Below are 21,287 nucleotides of genomic sequence, written 5' to 3'. Positions count from 1 at the left end.
TTCTGATATAACTGGTTGGAAACAGGACTCAAGCATCTCTCTCTCTCTTTTTTTCCCCCCTAAAAAGACTTGCAGGTAAATTTTAGTAGATGGTCATAATACCTTTATTTTATTTATTTATTTTTATGCTGTGTTGAGGATCGACCCCATTGCCTCACATGTGCTAGGCAAGTGCTCTACCACTGAGCTACAGCCCCAGGCCCTTTGCTGGTGATCCTACTGTGAATCTAGCCAGCTCCACGTTAGTGCTAACAGGAGAGTGGGTACCTTTTCTCTGTGAGGAAGGAGGTGAGCTGTGTGCTGAGTGGGAGGTAAGGAAGGAATGAGGAGACCTGGGGAGCATTTAGACCACCCTAGAGGGAGGAACCCCAAATCTAGGCAGCTGAACCTCAGCTTTCGAAGCTCTATTCTTGTGTCTGGATGGCTGCTTCCATTGTTTGTGGGTTTGTAATCTCAGGGGTCTGTGCTAAAATGCATTTTTTGATTTTTCTGTTTTTTTGTGTTTTTTTTTTTTGTACTGGAGATTGAGCCGAGGGATGTGTAACCACTGAGTTGGATCCCAAGATCTTTTTATTTTTTTTTATTTTGAGACAGGGTCTCACTAAACTGCTTAGGGCCCCACTATGTCACTGAGGCTGGCCTGGAACTTGCAGTCCTCCTGCCTTAGCCTCCCAAGTTGCCGGGATTGTAGACACAATTGTAGATTGTGCCTGGCTCTGATGCATTTTTTATTTTTTTGGTTTGGAGAATAGTGCTGTTTTCAGATCTCACCCTGGAGATCACAGAGGCCTAATGTCCTGGCTGGCTGTGGGAGAGCTGGCTGCGTGAGAGGTGGAGCTGGCCCTGGGTATGACCTGTAAGATGCTCTTGTATTTCAGATGTCCATGAGAAGTCAACGTGGGAGAGTGTGGGCATCTCCCTGGGGGAGGAGAAGCCCCAGGGGATGACCCTGCAGCCAGTTGTAGAGAAGGCCACTCCTATGACCACGTAGGCCAAACTGTCTCAGGCTGCCAGACCTGACTGGGGTTTTTGCTTCAGTGGTGGCCACAGGCGTTGCTACTGCCAAAGGCACCCTGGGTCCTGGAGGGAGGTCTGTCCTAGGTTAGGGAGAGCTGGGTGTGGGGAGCAGGCTATGCACAAACAGCCAACAGGAGGGAAGCCACATGGACACTGCAGTGGACACCAGAGAGGTCCAAGTGGCACTTTCTTTCTTTTTTTTAATATTTATTTTTCAGGTGTAGATGGACACAACACAAAGCCTTTATTTTTATGTGGTGCTGAGGATTGAACCCGGGTCCTGCCGGTGCTAGGCGAGCACTCTACTGCTGAGCCACAATCCCAGCCCCCAACTGGCACTTTCACCGAAACACCCCAGCCCGTCTGGATCATTTTCTCCTGATACCTCCCACCTGAGTTTCCCCTTTGATCCCTCAACCGGTGTGGGTTGAGTACCTCATGGTGCAGCCCAGAGCTCCTGGAGGGAAGAGTCCAGTTTTGGTGACCCTGCCAGCTCCTGTCCATTTCTCCCTCCTTCTTTCCTGCTGGGTGTCAGACATTCTTTGTGTCCCTTTTACTCTTACTGCCTTGCTTCTCTCTCTTTTCTCTTTGGGTACTGTCATCTCTTTCTCTCTGTCCTTCCTACCTTCATTCATTTAGCAAACACTGGCTATGTGCTGGGGATGCAGAAATGTAGCAGACACGCCCCTGCAGGAGCTCAGAGTCTGAGGGAGGCAGATGAGTAAGCAGACAAACGCAGTTGGGTCTGGTAAGTGCTGGGGCAGCAGCATGCAGGAGGGACAAGGGACCACGGAGGAGGGAGTAAGCTGCAGCTTTGCTGGAGGAAACCAAGGAAGGTTTCACAGAGGAGGTGACATTTGCTTTCCATAGGACCAGGAATTTCCCAGGTAGAGCCTGTGAAGGGTGCCAGGGGCTGCATGGGAGGGAGTGGCAATATGTGAGGAAGTGGAGGGGAACTACAAGGCAGTGGGCAGGAGAGGGCAGGGTCAGAGCTGGCCCAGAAGGCCCTGCTGGCAGTGTGGCTGTACCTGAGAGAGGCAGGTGTGTAAGAGCGAGGTATGTTGGGGCAGGTGTTGTTAGGGAGCTGTTGCCAGCATCCAGGAAAAAGACAAGAGCGGCCTGGGCTTGCCTGGTGTAGCAGGAATGGAGAAACAAAGATGATCCTGTGGTTAAGGAGTGGCAAGGCTGTGGAGGCCAGGTGCGGGTGGGAGAAGAATGAGTAAAGACTTTGGCTGGGTATCTGTGTGGATGGTGGAGTCTTCCGTGGATATTGGGGCTCAGAGGAAACAGGTTTTGGGGGGATGAGGCTGAGTCCACTTAGATGGATGCATCTAGATGGCAGGGGATAAAGAGTCAAGGTTGGAGATGGAGATTTGGGGGTGTCTGCCAGGTGGCAGTATTTTGATCCTGGGGGAGGCACGGACAGCAGAGTGCATAAGGCAGGTGCTCTGCGCAGTCTGATCCACGAGATCTGGGGAGACTTGCATCTCCAGGTCCCCTACTCACTGTGCCTCTCCCTCTCCTCCTCCTTCTCTTGACATCTCCCATCAAGTGCTGGCTGCCTATCCCCACCCCTTCCTGTCGGGCGGGCCCCATACCAGGCTCCTGGTATGGGGCCCGCCCTACAGGCTCAATAAGTATTTGTGGAAGGAATGGAGTGGGCAGGTGGCCCCGGTCCCACACCAGCCAGTGGGGCTTGGGACAGGCAGACTCTGCCATGCCTTCCAATAAGCTGTCCTGTGTTTGGACCAGAGCTCAGCAGTGGAAAGGACCTCATATGAATTTTTCAGTCTTGAGTCCTCCCTTTCATGTTAAAAAGGCTGCCATTCCCCTGCTACATCCCCTTCATAACTGTAATTACTTTTGTACTTTTGACTGAAAAAATAAATGTAATTTCAGGATCCCGCACCCTATACTAACTCCACAGTTTAAACGTGGGGTTAGGTTGGGATGGGATGGATGGCTAGAAGCTATGGTTTATGACTCAGGAGGTATCTGACCCAACTGGCTATGGGGGGAGTGTTCATAGGAGGAAGGGAAATGGACAGAGGCTGCCAGCAGTCTGGGGGCCCAGGCTGAGCTCATGCTCTTGAAGCCCCCTCCTTGGCCTTCTGTATCACAGCCCAGTTGGTCATTGGGTACTCCTGTGTCTGACAGGTTCTTCTGGTGAGTACTGGACGACCCTTTTCCCCAACCTTTACATGCTCACAGGTAAAGAGGTTGCTTTTAGTTTAAAGATATTTGAAAGTTCGTTGTCCACAAGTGACTCCAACTTACCTCCATGATTTTCTTCATGGAGATGCAGCCTTCTTCTGTTGCCTCATGGTCAGGTCTGCCTCCTCCAACCTTATCATTTAGCTCCCTCCATCCATCGACACACTGTCACCTTGCTCCTGCAACATGGGCTCAGGGGAATCGGTGATGGTTGAGGAAGAGTTCCTGATCTCCTGAAGCCCCTGAAGATGGACAGTCTCAGCACACCAACTCATGTCACAGATACCAAGGGGAGACTTCCAGTTAGGGTGCCGTGAGTGCCTTCAGGCAGGGGCTCCCCGCCCAAGTTGCAGGAAGGCTAAGAGGAGGCTTTAGACCTTAGGATTTGTCATTTGGACCTTAGGATGAGTCAGGTTTAAGATCCAGCCAAAGGTATGGTTATCCATGCAAGAATATAATCCTGCCCAGTTTATGAGGTTCTGCTTCCCTTTCTCTGGGAACCCTTCTGTGACTATTTAGTCCGCAGGGATCTTGGTTCTCTGAGCGCCTGCAACCCTGAGAACTTGAATCTAACTTTCCACTTTTTCCCATGGATAACCTGTTGTGTCCCTTGGCCACCCTTTAGGCTGCAATATGTGTTCTTTGGAGTCAAGTCCACATCCTTTTTCTTTTTTTGGCCTGGTAGCCCAGGAGACTCACTGCACTTCAGGGGCCTACCCTATGCAAGGTACACACCAAGAGAGAAACAGAGATGAATGAGAGAGATGGGTCTACCCCACAATAATCAAATACAAGTATAGCAAAAACACCACAGAGGGGTTGGAGTTGTGGCTCGATGGTGGAGCACTTGCTAGCATGTGTGAGGCACTGGGTTTGATTCTCAGCACCGCATAAAAATAAATAAATAAAATAAAGGTATGTATAAAAAAAGAGCAATGTACCTTTAGAAAACACCACAGTCAAAAAGGCAAATGATAAACTTGGAAAAATATTTGCAAAAATGATAAATGAAGGATTAATATTCTCAATAATTTATACAAAACAAGACTCATAGATGAAATTCCAATAGCAAATATATATTTGGGAAAAAAGTACCTAGTAATAGCTTCTTAATCCACTAATTTCATTTCTGAGAATGTATCCCACAAAAGGACAGTGACATAGGGTTTCTCATGAAATCATGTTGAGCAACAAAAATGCAGTATGTAAATTATATGCAATATAATTAATTTATATAATTATATACTTATTCATAATTTTTTTTCTTTGGGTGATTTTTAGAGATTTTTATTTTTTGGTACCAGGGACTGAACCCAGTGGTATTTAACTACTGAGCAGCATTCCCCCACCCTTTTTTACTTTTTATTTTGAGACAAAGGGTTGCTAAGTTGCTTAGGCCCTTGCTAAGTTGCTGAGACTGACTTTGAACTTGCAATCTTCCTGCCTCAGCCTCCCAAGCCACTGGGATTACAGGCATGGCCACCATGCCTTGCTAGGAATTTTTAAATGGCTAATTTTGACTTTTGTCAAAATTTGACCTGTGTATTTTATATTTCTCATATTCTCTGAAATGAATGTTAAAAAAGTCAAGGGAAAAAAATCCTCTGTGAAGTGTGAAATGATGGAAACAAATAAATCTGGAAATTAACCTTTGAGAGTCAAAGGGTCAAATCATTAGCATAATCTGTCATTTCATAAGATTCAGTAAAGACAGTCATGTGTTCCTTAATAGTGGGGAAACGTTAAGTGTTCTGAGAAATGCATTGTTGGATGATTTTATTGTTGTGCAAACATTTGTGGAGTGCTTTCACAGATTTAACACAGCGATGATGTCACAATGTTATATAATCTTATGGGATCACCAATATATATGTGGTCTTCCCATCGTAGACCAAAATGACTTGTATATGTTGAAGAATGTACCAAACCCTTTACAAGTTTGAGGACAGAGGCTGATTTATGGTAAGGTTTCCTGGCTCAGTATCTTAATCTCTACAATGGTATGGTGGGAGGGACCCAGACTAAATCCTTTCTGAAGGTCTCCTGGCAGATCTTGGACTAAGTTAGTAATTTTTTTTTTTTTTTTAAATACAGGGGATTGAAAACAGGGCTGCTTTGTACTGAGCTAAGTTCCTAGACTTTTTATTTTTTCTTTTGAGTCAGAGTCTTGCTCAGTTGCTTAGGGCCTCACTAAGTTGCTGAGGTTACCCTCGAACCTGAGATTTTTCTGCTTCAGCCTTCCAAGTTGCTGTGATTACTAGCATGTGCCACTGCACCTGCCCTGACTTAGTCATTCTAGTCTTTTTTAGTTTGCCCAATCACAGGGCTGAGTGTAATGATGTATTGGGATTTTCAGGTTTCAGATTCTAGTTCCTTTATGATGGGGGAACACCACACAGGACCTTGATACCTATTCTGGACCACCATTCTGCTCTGTCTTGGCCCTTCTTCCTGCTCAGTCCTTGGGGCCTCTCAGGTGGAACTTCTCTGACTGCTCAGGTTTTACTGTTGCCAAATCTGAGGGAGAAGAATGGGGGAACCCTATTATTCACAACTGTTAGGTAGAGGCAGGAACTCAAAGGCTTCTGGGGAACCCCACCTGTTCAGGGAGAGTATCTTCGCATCTGAGACACTTAAAAAATTTTTTTTTCAGTTGTGGATGGACACGATACCTTTATTTTATTTATTTATATGTGGTGCTGAGGATCGAACCCAGTGCCTCACATGTGCTAGGCAAGTGCTCTACCACTGAGCCACAACCCAGCCTTCCTGGGTCATTTTTGAAATGATTTGGCTGTCATGGTCCATGTCTCCTGACTGTCTGAAGGTGACTGAAGCCACTTCCTGGAATGGGCCTGCTCTTCCCCTCCCAGCCACTCTCACCTGTGGGTTCACTGGAGTCCAGCTCCAATGTTAGCTGCATCATCAGTTCCTTAGCTTTGATAAGGCCACCCATGCTCAGCAACCTTTCCCAGAACCTGACAGTTTATAGTAATGCTGCCCAGGCACTTCAGTAAGTGGTTCTTTCAGTCATAAGTAAGTCTCAGAGTCTCCCCTGCCAAGGTGCCTCCTCTAGAGTGAGGCTGGAGATCCAACTCTGCTGCTTCTCACAGCTGCCTGGTACTCAAAATGAGATGGACAGATTGATTTCCTTCTGGTCCAGGCATTGATTAAACCTCAGGCTTCCAGGAAAAACCCTATGGGAGAAGCCCCACTCTGTCATTGCTGTCTCTGAATTGTGATGTCTTTAACCTCATCTTGGATATTAGGGCCAGTCTGGGGTGGTGGACAGAGGTAGCTGTCTAGGTCATGGTGTCTCCCAAATATCCCCCTTCCTGATGTGGGCCTGTTTCTCCCTAGCAACCAACAAATGCATGGAAAAATGGTATCTCTGAAGAGCCCTGTGTCCTGCACGGAGACACCAGTCAGGGCTCAGGAGCCCCCAGAATACAGGTGAGTCCCCCCACCCCCAATCAGAGGCACATGCAGATTGAGGAGTGGAAAGTCCTCAGGAGGTGACCTTTTAGAAAGGGGACCTTAGCAAGTCTGTTACATTGGGCATAGGCTGCCCAGGGCCTCTTCCTGCCACCCCTCTAGCTTATCCCAATGCACTGGGACCTAGTAGAGTCTAGGCTTCTCAGGTTACCAACGGCCTCCCTGCCTACTTGTCCTCTAGCTAGCCTGGTCAGGGAAAAGGTTTGCCTTTCAATACTAGCTCCTCCCTTAGACTGGTAGCCTCCATCAATCTGGATGAGCTTGTGCTGAGTCCCGAACTGCTCCAAGCCACCAGGAGGAGGCTGCAAGGGGGCCAGGCCTGCCAGATCAGGCCCATGGCCTGGCCCCAGAGCTGTGAGTCTAATGTCTCCACCTCAAGCCTCCCCCACCTAAAAAGGTCACCATCCCTATACTGACTGTTCCTCTGCCTACTACCCTTTAGCCAAAGAAATGGGAGAGCTACCCATGGGTGGGTAGCTCCTGAGCATCTTGGGAGACTGAGGCTCAGGCTGAGCATACTTCTGGTGGGTGGCGCTCACGCCTGTCTGGGAAGGAGGGGTCTCAGTGCCTACTCCCCGCTTCCAGGAGTGCCTTCCCCAGGGATGAGCTGTGTGCTTTCTGTACTTAGAATTTTGCTGTGTCCCCTTGAGAAGGGCTCTAGTCTCCAATCTCTGCCCCAACCTTCTGGCTCAAAGCCAGGCAGAATTGGCTCTGAGGATGCATGGGCAGGACTCAAGGGTTCTTTGTCCCTGGAATGGAATGTCTCCTTTGCAGTCTGTACTGGCCAGAAGGCTTGAAGGGTGAAGAGATAAAGAAGTGTGGCCGGGAAGGGGTAAGTGTGGGGAGACTGACTTCCCACTGCTCACCAAGGCGGGGGCGGTGCCCTGGGCTGTCTGAATTCAGTAATGACTTTCGGCCACTAGGTTTGTCAGCTGGAATCCAGGAGACCTAAGTGGGTGTCCCTGCCGGGGTGGGAGTGGGGTGTTCCCCGCTCCATTTGCAGGCTGCCTGTCAGGATTCAGCGTTTCCAGGGGACAACCTGTGCTTGGAACTCAATCCTCCACACCCATTGGCTGTTTATTGGCTGCTTCATTTGAAGTCCCTGGATAGGGGGCTGTGGCATTTTTCTTGGTGACTGGAAAAGGGTCCTTTTGGTGGTTTGATCTCCCTGGGCTTCTCAGATTCAGCCCATGTGTTTGCAGACACTACTGAGTAAATACAACCAGCAATACCACAAGCTGTTTAAGGACATCCCCTTGGAGGAAATGGTTCTCAAAGGTGAGCTGTCTCCCTGGTGTGGCTGCCAGGTTCGTGCAGTGCCTGGGGCCCAGGCACTCTACTCTTGAAGCTCCAAGGCACAATTTAGATATGGGAACTGGCTGCCCTTTGGATGCAGTTGGTGCTTCTTCCTCCAAAAGTGTGAGAAGACTGGGCTGGTTTGGGATAGGAAGTTGAATTTATGAAGTTTTTCTTGAAGAAATGTAGGATTCCTCATTTATTTCTGTTCTGTTTTTACCAGTGACTGTTATTTCCTGCTCATGCCCCTCACTGAGCATGTGCACAGTCAAGGCCCCAGTGGGGCCCAGCAAGAGGTTCTGCCTGGAGGTAACAGAAATCCAGGCTTAGAGACTCAGGCAGGAACCTGCTTGGACCTTGGAGGCACCTGGGGGGATGTACTGATTGGGGCCTGGGATGGAGACAGGGAGTCTGAGAAGGGCAGATGCTGAGGCTGGACTCTAGACTCCTGATTGTGAAGATCCAGGCCTGGGGCTTCTTGAGCTGACTTACTCATGGCAGTCTTTTCTCCTGTGACTTCCCAGTGTGCTCCTGTGCCCTCCAGAGGGACCTCCTTCTCCAGGGCCGGCTCTACATCTCCCCCAACTGGGTCTGCTTTCATGCCAGTCTCTTTGGCAAGGATATCAAGGTAGTCATGAGTGGTAAGGTTGTTATATGTCCCAGCGAGGACCCAGCCCCAGCCCAAGGAAGAGGCAGCTCCCACCCTGTGGGCATGCATCTAGTCACGCCTTCCCTCTGCATGCTGGGCACTTGGTGAAGCCTTTCACTTGTTGGATGAGAAGCATCAAGGTATCTCATCTGGTATCCAGGGAAGTAGTCCTGCCCCTACTAACAGGGTCCCCGATCTTGACCCTCCATGTGGCTTAAACAATTCATAGCCAAATTACTCTGTCTCTGGGTATCTCAGAAATGCCTTCAGAATCAGAGAGGGATGTCACATTTACTTGGACCCTATTTTGGCAAAGATAGAGTGCAGGGAACTCCAGGAAACTCCACAACATAAGTGTGGGATCTACCAGAGATCTGCCTACCACGTTGGTTGTATTCTTGGTCTATTAGATAAAGGTTCATATCTAGATGAGAATCCAGAGTGGCATGTGCTATCATCAAGGTGGGACAAGGTATTGGGGATAACTGGAAGAGAAGCCTGGATGAGAGGGTGGAAATTTTAAATGCTCCTCCATATGAGGTCAGCCTTCTGCAGGGTGTCCATGCTTAGATCATTGCCAGCTATGGCTGGGGCCCTATGCAGGGAGCAAAGGGACTGTGTCCTTGGGACTGAGTCCTGAGAGAAGTATGCCTCTCCGTTTCAGGTGGTCATTCCTGTGGTATCTGTGCAAATGATAAAGAAACACAAGATGGCACGGCTCCTTCCCAATGGACTGGCCATCACTACCAACACCAGTCAGAAGGTCAGTGAATATCTGGTCCAGCACTTCCTTGTCAGTTTTTCCACACTCCAGACTCAGGAACCCACTGCCTGGCTCTGGCCCACTCCCAGGCCTTTATTTCTTCCCACCCTGCAGCTTTCCAGTGGATATTTTAGGCCATATAATAAGCTATAAGAGACAGCCCTGTGTGCAGGGTGGGGTGGGGGGAGGTGTTCTTATTATTGAGTCTCATTTCCATATCCCTATGGGCCTGACCCCAATTCATGGAGGTGGCCTGCTGGTACAGCAATCTCACTACTTCTTTCTATTTTTTCTCCATGTCCCAGTATGTCTTTGTGTCACTTCTTTCCCGGGACAGTGTGTATGACATGCTGAGGAGGGTCTGTACCCACCTACAGGTATGGAGCTCAGGGACAGAAGTTGGGTCAGGGGGACTATTCAGGACTGGACCCCAGTTTTGGGACTAGGCTGTTAAGGGAGGTCAGCCTATCTTTCCAGCACAGGGAACAGGACACGGGAGAGTGAATAAATGCTCCGGCTAAGTTTACTGTGAGCATATCTGTTTGAGGCCAGTGGGCCCTCGAGTGTCCTCATGTACCTATATGCACTCACTTATGTACAAATAGACAGGAGCATGTGGCAGCTTCCCAATATGGCCTACAATCCTCTCTGGCCTGTGGGGAGGAATGGCAGTGGGGAGGGGTTGGCAGAATGGGAGGTTAAGTTGTCTTGCCCTTCTGCTCTAGTATGGAATGGGGGGACCTGCAAACTCTGGGAGCTGAGCTTCACCAGAGACAATATGGCATATTTGGAGGTAAAGTTATCTTGGAGAATATCGAGGCCTCCGCATGTCCAACCTTGCCTGTTTCTTTTCCTCCTCAGCCTTCCAGCAAGAAGAGTCTGAGTGTAAGAAAATTTCCAGAGGAACCGGAGTGTGAGTCTCTGGTGAGAGCTGAGGCTGGGAGCAAAGACAGCTGAGAGTACTTGTGGCTCTGAGGCTTCAAGGTCTCCTAGGACCCGAGAAACCAGGTTCAAAATCCAGTGGCCATGCTGTGCCAGAGGTCCCCTAGACTCCATGCCACACAGAGCTGCTTAGTTCCTTTGCAGACTTCTGAACAGAACAAAAGTCTAGGCCCTGGAACAGCATTTAGGTTGGGTCCCACACCTGTACGGATGCAGGGCCCGGTGATTCATCCTCTTTCCTTTGACAGTCAAGAGGAACTCCAAAGACTATCAATTTACAACCCACACTGAATTTAGGTTTGCTGAGGTCCCAGCTGTTTGCTTTGGTATCTGGGGACCTGGATAGTCAGAGCCAAGTTTTTAGTGAAGAGGTAGATGTAGAAATGATCCCAGGGTGTTTGAAGCCTGCTCAGTAACTATTAAGCATTCAGCCAAGCATGCAATATGCATAACATTGTGCAGGGGACAGAAGGTGATGTTCCCATTTCTATTGATAGAGACCTTAAGTCTCCCCTGTCAATGTCAGTGATTTATTCAGAGTTAGAGACCAGAAAAGAGGAGCCATAATGTACGCAATATAAGGCCTACTGTGCCGATCTTTTTTAGACTCAGATCTGAGCATGTACCAGGACTGACTTATCTAAGAATCTGCTGTAGTTCTAACTAGTGGCCCTCAAAGACATTGTTTCCTGGCAGAGGGACTATTGTCACAGCAAGGAGAACAGATAGGAGAGATATATGATTGGGCTATGACAATTGTCCCCACCTGTGAATTTGCTTCCATTCCTGGCTAAGCATCAAGGATGAAGGTCCCTAAGGGTCTGAGGGTCCCATGACTCCCATATTGGTAATATCTGGAGGAAGCCTTGGTAAACTCTTAGGGCAAGAGGGATCCCAAGGACAGTGGTGAGACAATTTCTCCTGTCTTTTCTGCAGGAAGTCCTCATTCCTGAGATGAAGTGGAGAAAAGTGTGCCCTGCCTCCAGATCCCTGTCACTCCCTGACAACATCCCTTGTATCCCTCAGGCAAACATGGACTGCACAGACAGCTTCTTCCCCTCCAGGAAGCCTCCAGGTTCTGGTGATTCAGGGGACTTATCTGTGGCAAGCATTTACAGAGGCCAGACTTTCTTTGAGTTCTGTGAATAAGGCTCGACGGAGTCAGCAGGGCTTCTGAGAGCTGTTTCTTTCTTTTTCCAAATCAATATAGAAAAGTCAGGAGCCCAAGTAGCTTCAGCAAATGACGGGAGGAGGCATATCCCAGGCTGGCTGGGGTCCTGCCTGCCTAGGAAGATGCCTAATTGCCCTCCCATTGCAGAGAGTGCAGCCTGTGAGGACAGGGAGCTGGAGGAGCCCACAAGCAACCGGGAGCTGAGGCTCTGGGATTCCTGCCTCCTCAAAGTCGTCTTCATGCTGTAAGTGACTGTCCTGGGGGAGGAGGACAGACTCACGTGGGGAGTCTGGATATTTGGAACAGGGGTCTTGGAGAGCGGAGAGGTCACTTTCTAGATCCAGGAGAAGATTTAAAGCAAATGTCAAGCTTTTGGGTAGTGTCTGAGGGCTCCATGACTCGCCCTTCTATGGCAAGAGAAAGTTTTACTCCTGAAACCCTATCATTTAGGTGTAAGGCTGTGCAATGGGGAGGGAAACTGTTGAGGAAAGGAAAAGCTGCTGCCCAGGATTGGGGAGGGGAGATGGTTGGCAGAATTGGAGACAGCCATCAGATAGCTTTTGAGAAGTACTGACCAGGGGAAGAGCATGCTTATCCCACTGCCCACTAGGGGAGATTCTAGACCTCCTGATTTGTTTGTATCTCTTTCTAAGGACCAGTAAAGTAGTGGTGGGAAGTTACATGTGCAGCCAGCCCCTGATTTTCCCTCATCTGCCTCTTCTGACTCTGTGGGCTGGGTGATTGTCAACCTCAGCACCTGCAGGGGCAGTGGGCCTGCTACCTTAGGAAATATTAATGGCCTCTTAGAGGAGACCCAAAAAGGACCAAGGTGACTAGTCAGAGGGAAGGTGGGACAACAGCTTTGGCTGTCTGGCCAGGGATCACCTGAAGGGCCCAGAATTCCTGCCAGGCTGTGAGGACATTTCCATAGGGATGAATCTCAGGACTCTATGCAGCCTCTGGAAAGAATAATGCCCAGGCCTGAGGATGGCTACAGGGCAAAGAGTTCATTAATTGCTCCAATTGCAGGAGTAGCTTAGTTCACATACCTATTTCCAGTGAGCCTCCCCAAATGCGTTTTCAACTCCATTTTGCCCATTTCTCAAGGATCTGCTTCTTGGTCATGTCCTCATCCTATCTGGCATTCCGCATCTCTCAATTGGAACAACAGTTATGCTCCTTGAATTGGGATGCTCCGGTCCCTGGGCACAGGTGAGACTCTCTTTCTCCCTAATACCTTTGGGATTGAGGGTTAAGAGTCCAGTTTTCCCATTACCTTGGGTGGACTTGGCAATGCTATCTGCTGGTTTGATGGCCCTAAGCAAGACTGAGTAGTGTATGCAATGTATTCAGATTCTATTGTGGACTACTCTCAAGGCGGAAAAAAGGCTTCACTGGCCCTTCTGCTCTTATCTGTCTTCATTCTGGGCCCTTTCTCTGGTTTAACCATTCATCTCTCCTATGTGCAGGTAACAGCCACTTGGCCTTTGTCCTCCTTGTACCTTCTCCAAGAAGAATGCTCTGGGTGCTAAGTCTCCAACGATACCTTTGATTTATGCTGCTGCTGTGCTGAGACTGAATATGAAGGAAAATATTCTAGATTCCTCTCCTCCCTCAAGTCTTCTTCCTCCCTCAACATGTGATCTGAAGTACCTGTTTACAAGTTAATTGGAGCCTACAAATTTTGGACTCAAACTAAAAGCTAGATTTTTGGAACTAGCAGAGGAATTCTGTACACTAAGTTTTAACAAGCACTTAAATGAAACAAAAAATTAAACTTGCTCCTTGAAAACAGTTCTGGCACACAGCCAGAGCCCTGGGGGCCACTTCAAGGGCCAAAGGCCATGCTTTGATGCTTGGAATGTGGTTCTCTATCACATGGCCCACTCCAGTGTAGGCGGGGAGGCAGAGACCAGTACATAAATCCTGTGTGTGTGCGTGTGTGTGTGTGTGTGTGTGTGCTCTGCTCTCTCCTAATACACGGCTCTTGCTTGGGACACTGAGGGTCCCTGCTCTGGAGATTCCAGAAGGAGATGAATTTTCTTGCTCCAATTAAAGCTCTGTGCTGGCCCGTCATGAGAAGTCTAGGCAAACCTGAAAAAATGTTATCCACAGCAAGGGATGGTAGCAGGGGCTATGAAGGAGAATGGAGGTTCCCAGAATTCCATGTCTCCAGCTATTATTTTCTGATGAGACAGGTAGACTAGGGCCTCTGATTTCCTGTGGTCACCTATTAGGTCTATCCCTGGTATGCTCAAACATTTCCAAGGTATCCCAGGCCCTATAAGCAAGTGAGGGGAAGGGTAAAGGCTTTGATTTGAGCTTTGCTGGGTACTCCCTGCCTGATTGCCCAGATCTCAGGCATGCTAGGGACACTTGCCTGGGCAGCCAAGTATTATGGTGTTGGGCCACCACAGGGCAGAGTTCATTCATGTCACCTGCAGTCAGCAGGCCATGAGGGAAGGTCATTTACTCCATGGGGTCTGTTCCCCATGAATAAGGTGCAGGTGCACTGGTTCAGTGCATGGACTAGGTAAAGGGGGTCTGTCTGATACATTTGGGGACAAGAGACATAGGGGACAAGAAGAGTGGATACAATGATGGTTTTGCTTTGGAGAGTCTTCCTCTGTCTGCCCTCTCTGTTCTGAAAAGAACTCTGGCCTGATCTCCTAGGACTCTCATCTGCTAAGACAGTACCTGAGGAGTTTCCAGAAAGGACTTATAAGGAGACCAGATATGTGAGGGAAAGGCACTGGTGGTGGGTGGGCAGCGTCAGAAACAGCTACTGTGTTCCCGTCTCTGATCCCAAGAGGTTAATCAGGAGAGGAAATCCACATGGAAACTATTGATCACAGACTAGAGATCGTCTTTCCTGTTCATGACAAATCCAAATAAGGAGTGGAGGAACTGACAGTAGGTGACAAATCCCTGAGCTCAAACCAGAGAGCTCTTCATCCTCACCATGTACCACTTTCCAGGATTGAGTGTAGAGCCTGGCCTTGTGTGTCGTTTGCACCAAATCTGTGTGTCTCAGGTGAAACTCGCTGCCAGTCCTCCTCACAGTGCCATACTGGATGAATGCCTGTCTTTTTTTTTTTTTCTTTATTTTTGGATATGGCCCCCTTCATTGCTCTTTTTCACCATATTTTTGGGGAAACAATGCTTCTTGCTCCAGTGCTTTCCCTCCCTGGTCCTTGCTGAAAGGCAGAGAGAACAAATCCATTCTCTGAGCCTTGCTAGGTTGAACTAGAGGCCATGAGAGGTGCCAAGTCATGGTTGGATGTGCCAAGAGGCTGGTGAACTTGGTCTCCTTCCAGACCCCAGCCTCAGAAAGGGCTGGAGATGTACTATAGGGTAGGTGGCTTTGGAGACACGCTTGTGGTCCAGGGTTTTGAGTGGCTTGGGTTTGCCTGTTCCTCCAGAGGGTCCTTTCTCCATTTCTCTCTTTGTCCCCTACCCTGGTCTCTGGGGCTACTCTATGTTCTGTTGGGCTCATTTATAAACTGTAAGTATTTATACATTCCTGCTTGCATTGGCTAATGCTCCTCTAATTGAGAGTTTGGGATCAACCACCCTAAGGTTGTTCCACTATGGCATTAGCCTTTGAAAATTGTTTAATAAAAAAGAAAAAACAGATTTTTCTAGTGTCCTGTGATGTGGAAAGTTCATTTTGTCCTTTGAGTACTCATTAGAGGTCCTCTTACTGACATACTCAGCACAAAGGAGACTGATGGAGCTCAAGTCAATTCCCAGAATCCTAAATATTCTACAAATCTCAAATGACTTAGCTGAGCTGACTTAGACCTCAGGCATATAGGGAAGGATGAGGATGACCACAGCAAACCACTACAGCCTTTCTCTTCTGTTGGGTGGACACAGGGAATGCTTCCTCATTTCTCCAGAGCACTCCAAAGCAACATCCCTGGCTCAAATAGTATTTGATTCAGGAAAATCTGTGGCATTCAAAGCCAGACAATTCTTGCAGTCTTTTCTACAACTTATAACCTAGGGAGGCTAAATTCCATATCACCCTTTTCTTTCTCCCAGCATTGCCCCTTTCTAGTAGTATATTCATTCAATAAATATTATTGAGCCCAGATTCTGTACCAGCTGTGATGCTGGGCATGGGAGGAACAGCAGTGAACATAACAGGTGGTGTCTGTTTCTCAGAGGCACTTATATCCCATGTGCAGGTAAGTGTCGAGTAGATATGTAGACAAACAAAGAGAACTGCAGATTGTGATGGGGTTCCATGAAGGAAAAAAAATGATATGAGCTGGGCATGGTGGCACATTCCTGTAATTCTAGCCACTCAGGAGGTTGAGGCAGGAAGATTGCAGGTTTGAGGCCAGCCTTAGCAATTTAGCAAAGCCCTAAGCAACTTAGTTTTAATATTGTCTTAAAATCCAAAATAATAAGGGTTGGGGATGTGACTCTGTGATAAAATCACCCCTGGGCTCAATCCCCATTCCAAAGATAGAGTGAGGGAGAGAATGGTAAAGCAGGCAGGATAAGAAAGTTTATATACTCCCTGGGTATTGTAGTTCATAGATGAACATTTGAGTCTACTAAGTTGTTTTAGTGGTTGCTGAAACCAAGTTCTTTCCCTGGATAAAGGAAATAGACACCTGATGGAAAATATGGCTGGAAATCTACATACTTCTGAAGGACACAAAGAAACCAATTCAATACAATTCTTTTAAAACATGTCCCCTCCTCACTCTTTTCAGGAACTGCTTCATAATGACACCATCACAGAGAGGGCATATAACCACATATTTATAATTTTTAAGTTGAATGAGCTGATTTTATAAGGGATAAACAACTACCTTAAATTTGGAGAAGTGGAGATAAAGACATACACATGCGCAAAGCCTCAGTTCTGCAATGTGAGCTCTACTCAGAGGGGAGGGGTCACAGGGAGCAGGAGTTTTGGTGAAAAGGGCATTTGGGAATGAAGGGAGCCCAGGGAGGACTTCAGTCCAGGAGAGCCGTGCTGGGAACAAAAATTGCCCTATCCCAGAGGCCCGACCAGCCCACCATGGCCTTCCCACCTGGTTCCATGTCATTAGAAGACCCACTGGTGAGGCCTTGAAGCCCTTGCTGGTCCTTTCTCCTAGCTGCTGGGCCACAGAGTCAGGGAGTCCTAGGCCAGACACATGTCTCCAGGAAGGATCTCTGGTTTGTCTTAAAGACTAGACTGAGGCCAGATCCCCAGCTCAATGCAAGGCTGGTTGTTTCTTTCTGAACAGGAAGAGAGGAAAAGTGACCACTAGGTGGCAGCAAAGTCCAGCAGGAAGACCTGGAACCAAAGAGGTAACAGACTTGATTCTCTTTTCTCAGAGCAAGATCCCTGCTGTCTCCTTGCTGGATGAAAAGGGGCCCAGGCTTCTTCCAAGTCCAGCGCGCCCCCTGTACAATGGAAGAAGGGACTCTCCAGGCCAGCTCCCGTGGCCATTTAGCCCTTAAGGAATAGTTCTATCCCTTTCCCCTTTGCTCCTCCCGCTCCCTAAGCCTGAGGAAAGGCCAGCAGTGATTCTGAAAGGAAAGCATTTCCAAGGGCTCTCCAGACTTTCTGAAGGTCTGTCAGGTATGAAGAACACGTGTGTGTGTGTGTGTGTGTGTGTGTGTGTGTGTCTGGGCTGTAAGGGTGGAGGGGCAAGGGTGAAGATCTCAGCTTCTAGGGTACAAAATCCCTAGCTGTTCTCACTCAGGGAACAGAATTAAAGAAATCTGCCCCCCCCCCACCATACAGTGTGATTTCAGGATGGTAGTGACACTGTCTCCTTCTACTTTACTTAGAGAGCATGAGTTGGACCCCAAAGCACAAAGGTTTGAAATTTAACGGTTGCTTACGCTTCATCCACTGGAGGCGAGAGGGAGGGAGGCATTAAGCCTCTGAAACCATAATCCATAGAAACTAGAGTTCATCCCTCTGCGTGCCTGACCTCCACAGAGACAAGGAGCACCTGGCGCCCAGCAGGGCTCTGCATGCTGGGCTGCCTTCGTGTTGGCAGGGTTCCTTGCCTTCCCGGAATGTGTTCCTTCTTGTTTGCCACTCAGTGCCTGGCCCAAAGCCAAACCTAGGCTGCTGGGAATGTGATGCCCTCACTCACTTCTCCTCTCACAGGATCTGAGACGAGGCTCTCTTCCGTCTGGGGGAAGGCCAAGGCCACATTACAGCCTCACCCCCATTGATATGACTTCCCTAGGGACATCAGACCCTCCAGTGGCTTAAAGCAGAAGTATCTGGGGGGAACAGAGCTGGGTCCCCAGCAATGTAGAAAATTTGGAATGTTGACATCCTATTGGCAGCCTTCTAAATTGGGCCAGAGTGGGGTGGGAAAAGAATTACTCACAAGCTGTTCATTAACTTGCTAAATGCAGGAAGGTTGGCTTAGGCACCACTTTGGGAAAATGTGACACCCACTGCTCCTGGATTCAGTCTAGCATGAAGGCGTGTTAATTGGTGTAGGATTTCTGATGGAAGTTTTTCTTTGTTGCTAGTTCCAAATACCAGGCTAATCTGAATGGTGTTTTATCTTTAGCACATAACTATATTTAAGCAATTTATTAAGTACTTTCTATGGACTGCTGAATATATGCTTCTATAGATACCATGACACTATCATTTTCTGAGTACCTGTGTACCAGGGAGTTCTTATGCTTGTTATATCATTTAACTCTCAATAATACGGTTTTTGTACTTTATACTCTGAAAACAGAGATCAATAGGTCAGAAATTCAGTACTGACCCCTTCAGGGAGTTTAGTGAGGGGCACCTTGAAGGATTAGCTATGACCAGTGAGCCCAGGATAGGTACAGACTGACTGACTCAGTGGCACAGAGGCGTGCAGCATGTGTGGGCTTCAAAGAATGAGTAAGATTTGGATCAGAGGAGAGATGTGGGGAGGATCCTCCCAAAACTTGTGTTTAGGGGATTGTGTCAGTAAAAGGACAGTGGGCGCAGAGGGTGGTACCAGTGAAAACTTCAGAGAAGTAGAGTTCCTGCTGCAGAAAAGAAGTGTAAGTAAGCAAAATCCCTTAGGATCTAAATACCATGATGAAAAAAGAGACTTGGTCTTCGGGGCAGTGAGGAGCTACTGGAGCTGTTGTTGCAGCTTAGGTGTGATGAGTGTATTTGATGGTTTAGGAAGATTGGTTTGGCAGTGGAATATAAGGTGGTTTAAAAGTCCCATAGGATAATCTAGATTGTGGTTTCAAGTTCAGCACTACTGACATTTTGGGCTGGGTAATTCCTTGTCATAGAAGGTTATCCTGTGTATGAACACTTAGCCACATCCTTGCCTCTGCCCACCTGATGCCAGTGTAGCCCCCACCTCTGACTGCAACAAACAAAAATATCTACAGACATTGCTAGATATTTCTGGGGTGAGGGTGGGGGTGGAAAAAGACTGTCCCTGATTGAGAATCATTAGCCTGAATGGCAGGAATTTAGGATCTGGACCTTGGAAGATTTTTTTTTTTTTTTTTTTTAAGTCATGCTAGGGATTGAACCCAGAGCCTCATACTCTATGACTGAGATATGTCCCCACCCTTGAGCTATACCTCTGGCACAACAAGTATTTTCTTAATATACTGCATCAGTCTATTGACTTTTAGAATAGCTGATACAAGTAAAAATGGTTTACTTGTCCAAGGAAATTTATCATCAATACCAAAGAATTTAATGGCATTAAAAAAAAAAGGCCTTCAGAAGTAGATTATTTTGCACATTAGAAACCTCTAGAGGATGATGCAGAACCACAGATAATGTGCTCTGAACTCATTAGCAAGAAAGCCGCCAATGCCAGGATTTCTTTTCCTGCCCAGCCCCCTAAGTCACATCTTACTGAAGGGCCACTTTGAGTAAGGAACGCCTAATCCCAATCTGTCTGCAGACAGAGAAGCTACTCATCTGTAACTTTCCTACATTGGCATTCACCCTTCTAGAATTTTGTTTTTGTCAATTGGTAGAGCCTGGCCTGTCAGTGAAAAACTTGATTTACAAAGATGTGTCTTTGTCTAAAGCAGGACTCAGTGAAGGACAGTCTACTGGCCAGATTATTTTTGTAAACAGTTTTATTGAAACACAGCCACACCTATTGTTTCTGTGTTGTCTCTAGATATTTGGGAGCTCCAAGGGCAGAAATTAGTAGTTAGAATAAAGACTGTATGACCTATAAGCCTAAAATGTTTACCATTTGACCTTTTAAAGAAAAGTTTTTCAATTTCTGGACTAAAGGAAAGTGCCTGTGTTTTACAAAATTGTGGACTCCGATTCTCATTCTATTGGCAGGGGGACAGATTTTCATTCAAAAATTATAATTGAGTGCCTATCACAGGCTAGGCATGGTGCTAAGTGCTTGGGATATATTATTGAAAAAGGCAAATAAAGATGTTCTCTTCATGGAGCTTATATATTCTAGTGGCCAGGGGAGGGAGAAAGACAATCATCAATGAAGATAATAAATTATATGGTATGTCAGAAGGAGATAAATGCTAATGGGAAAAGAGAAAAAAAATAGAATAAGAAAAGGGGGTACTGGAGAAGTTGGTAAGAGCTTGCCATTTGAAGAGGGTGGTCATTGAGGGTCTATTTGAGAAGCTGATATTTAAGCAAAGATTTAAAGGAAGTGAGAGAAGAAGCTTTGTGGAATTTCCCAGGGAGAGTGAACAGCAAATGCACAAGGTCTAAGGTGGGAGGGTGCCTGGCTTGTTCAGGAAGAGCCAGGGTACAGGCACAGCTGGAAGAGAGAACAAGAGAGACAGGATTTGATGAGCTCAAAGTGGGGGAGGGGAGGGATGTCATCTAAGACCACTATACGAATTCTGGCTTTGACTCCAGATGAAAAAGGGAGATGAATGAGTAGTAATCTTTTATAATATAGGTCTTAAAATGATAATCCTTGGCTGCTAGAGAGGAAAAGATAGAAGCAGGGAGATCAGTTAGGAGATTTCTGTAATAATTTAAGTAAGTGATGATGGTAGTTCTGACTAGGATAGTAGAAGTGGAGATGGTAGAAATGGGTAGATTCTGGATATATTCTGAAGGTAAAAGCAATAGGATTGCCTGTGGACCTAGAGATGACATGATTTCAGAAAAAGTATATTAAGGAAGACTCCATGATTTGGGGCCTGAAAGGATGGAGATGAGGAAAGCCAGGAGTGATACAGCTTTGGGGAGGAGGATCAGAAATGTAGTATTGTATGTTAAGTTTGAGATGAATTTTAGACATTCAAGTGAGGATGGCAGATGGTAAATGGGTTATATGAGTCTGGATTCAGGAGAGAGACTGGGAGATAGAAATTTGGAAGCTGTCAACATATGGATGGCATTTTAAAACATAAAACCGGATGAGATCACCAGGGGATTGAGTGTCTGTTGAAAGAGGAGAGGCTGGAAGACTCAGTCCTGAGGTACACCATATATGAGAGATGGGAGGAGGGAAAAAGAAGCAACTGGCAAAGGAAACGGAGTAGAGCCTGATGAGGAAGGAGAAAATCCAGAAGTGTTCAGAGTCCTGAAAGCTAATTACCATACATCAGGGCAGCGTCTGTGACAAATGTTGCTAATAAATCAAATTTATTTTACTGTGGCTCAGTAAATGCTTTCTCACTTGAATGTAACCCAGAAGTTTCTGACCTGGATAATCTCAAATAATTTAATGTTTACAGTCATTCTTTCAGCATAAAAATGGCCCAACGTCCATTTCCAATCACTATGGGAAGTTCTGAGA

At 47.2% G+C, this 21,287-nt stretch overlaps 1 protein-coding gene across 2 annotated transcripts; it reads left to right on the top strand.

Annotated features, from left to right (window-relative positions):
• Positions 1 to 6,598: 6,598 nt before the first annotated feature.
• Positions 6,599 to 12,763, top strand: Gramd2a (GRAM domain containing 2A). 2 transcript variants are annotated; one of them, XM_077800200.1, is made up of 10 exons: positions 6,599 to 6,684; positions 7,501 to 7,558; positions 7,929 to 8,004; positions 8,547 to 8,650; positions 9,336 to 9,434; positions 9,740 to 9,811; positions 10,296 to 10,358; positions 11,313 to 11,457; positions 11,587 to 11,791; positions 12,655 to 12,763. In XM_077800200.1, the coding sequence occupies exons 1-10, from the start codon at positions 6,602 to 6,604 to the stop codon at positions 12,761 to 12,763; spliced, it is 1,014 nt and encodes a 337-aa protein (XP_077656326.1). In that variant the 5' UTR covers positions 6,599 to 6,601. The 2 variants fall into 2 exon arrangements, with proteins under 2 accessions (XP_077656326.1, XP_026243517.2); XM_026387732.2 differs by having other exon boundaries at positions 6,602 to 6,684; positions 11,695 to 11,791.
• Positions 12,764 to 21,287: the final 8,524 nt, after the last annotated feature.

This window comes from Urocitellus parryii, chromosome 6 (assembly GCF_045843805.1).
Source record: "Urocitellus parryii isolate mUroPar1 chromosome 6, mUroPar1.hap1, whole genome shotgun sequence".
In the NCBI taxonomy this organism is placed as follows: domain Eukaryota; kingdom Metazoa; phylum Chordata; class Mammalia; order Rodentia; family Sciuridae; genus Urocitellus; species Urocitellus parryii.
Note: the sequence above shows the minus strand (reverse complement) of the source record. Positions and strands in the feature narration are given on the sequence as shown.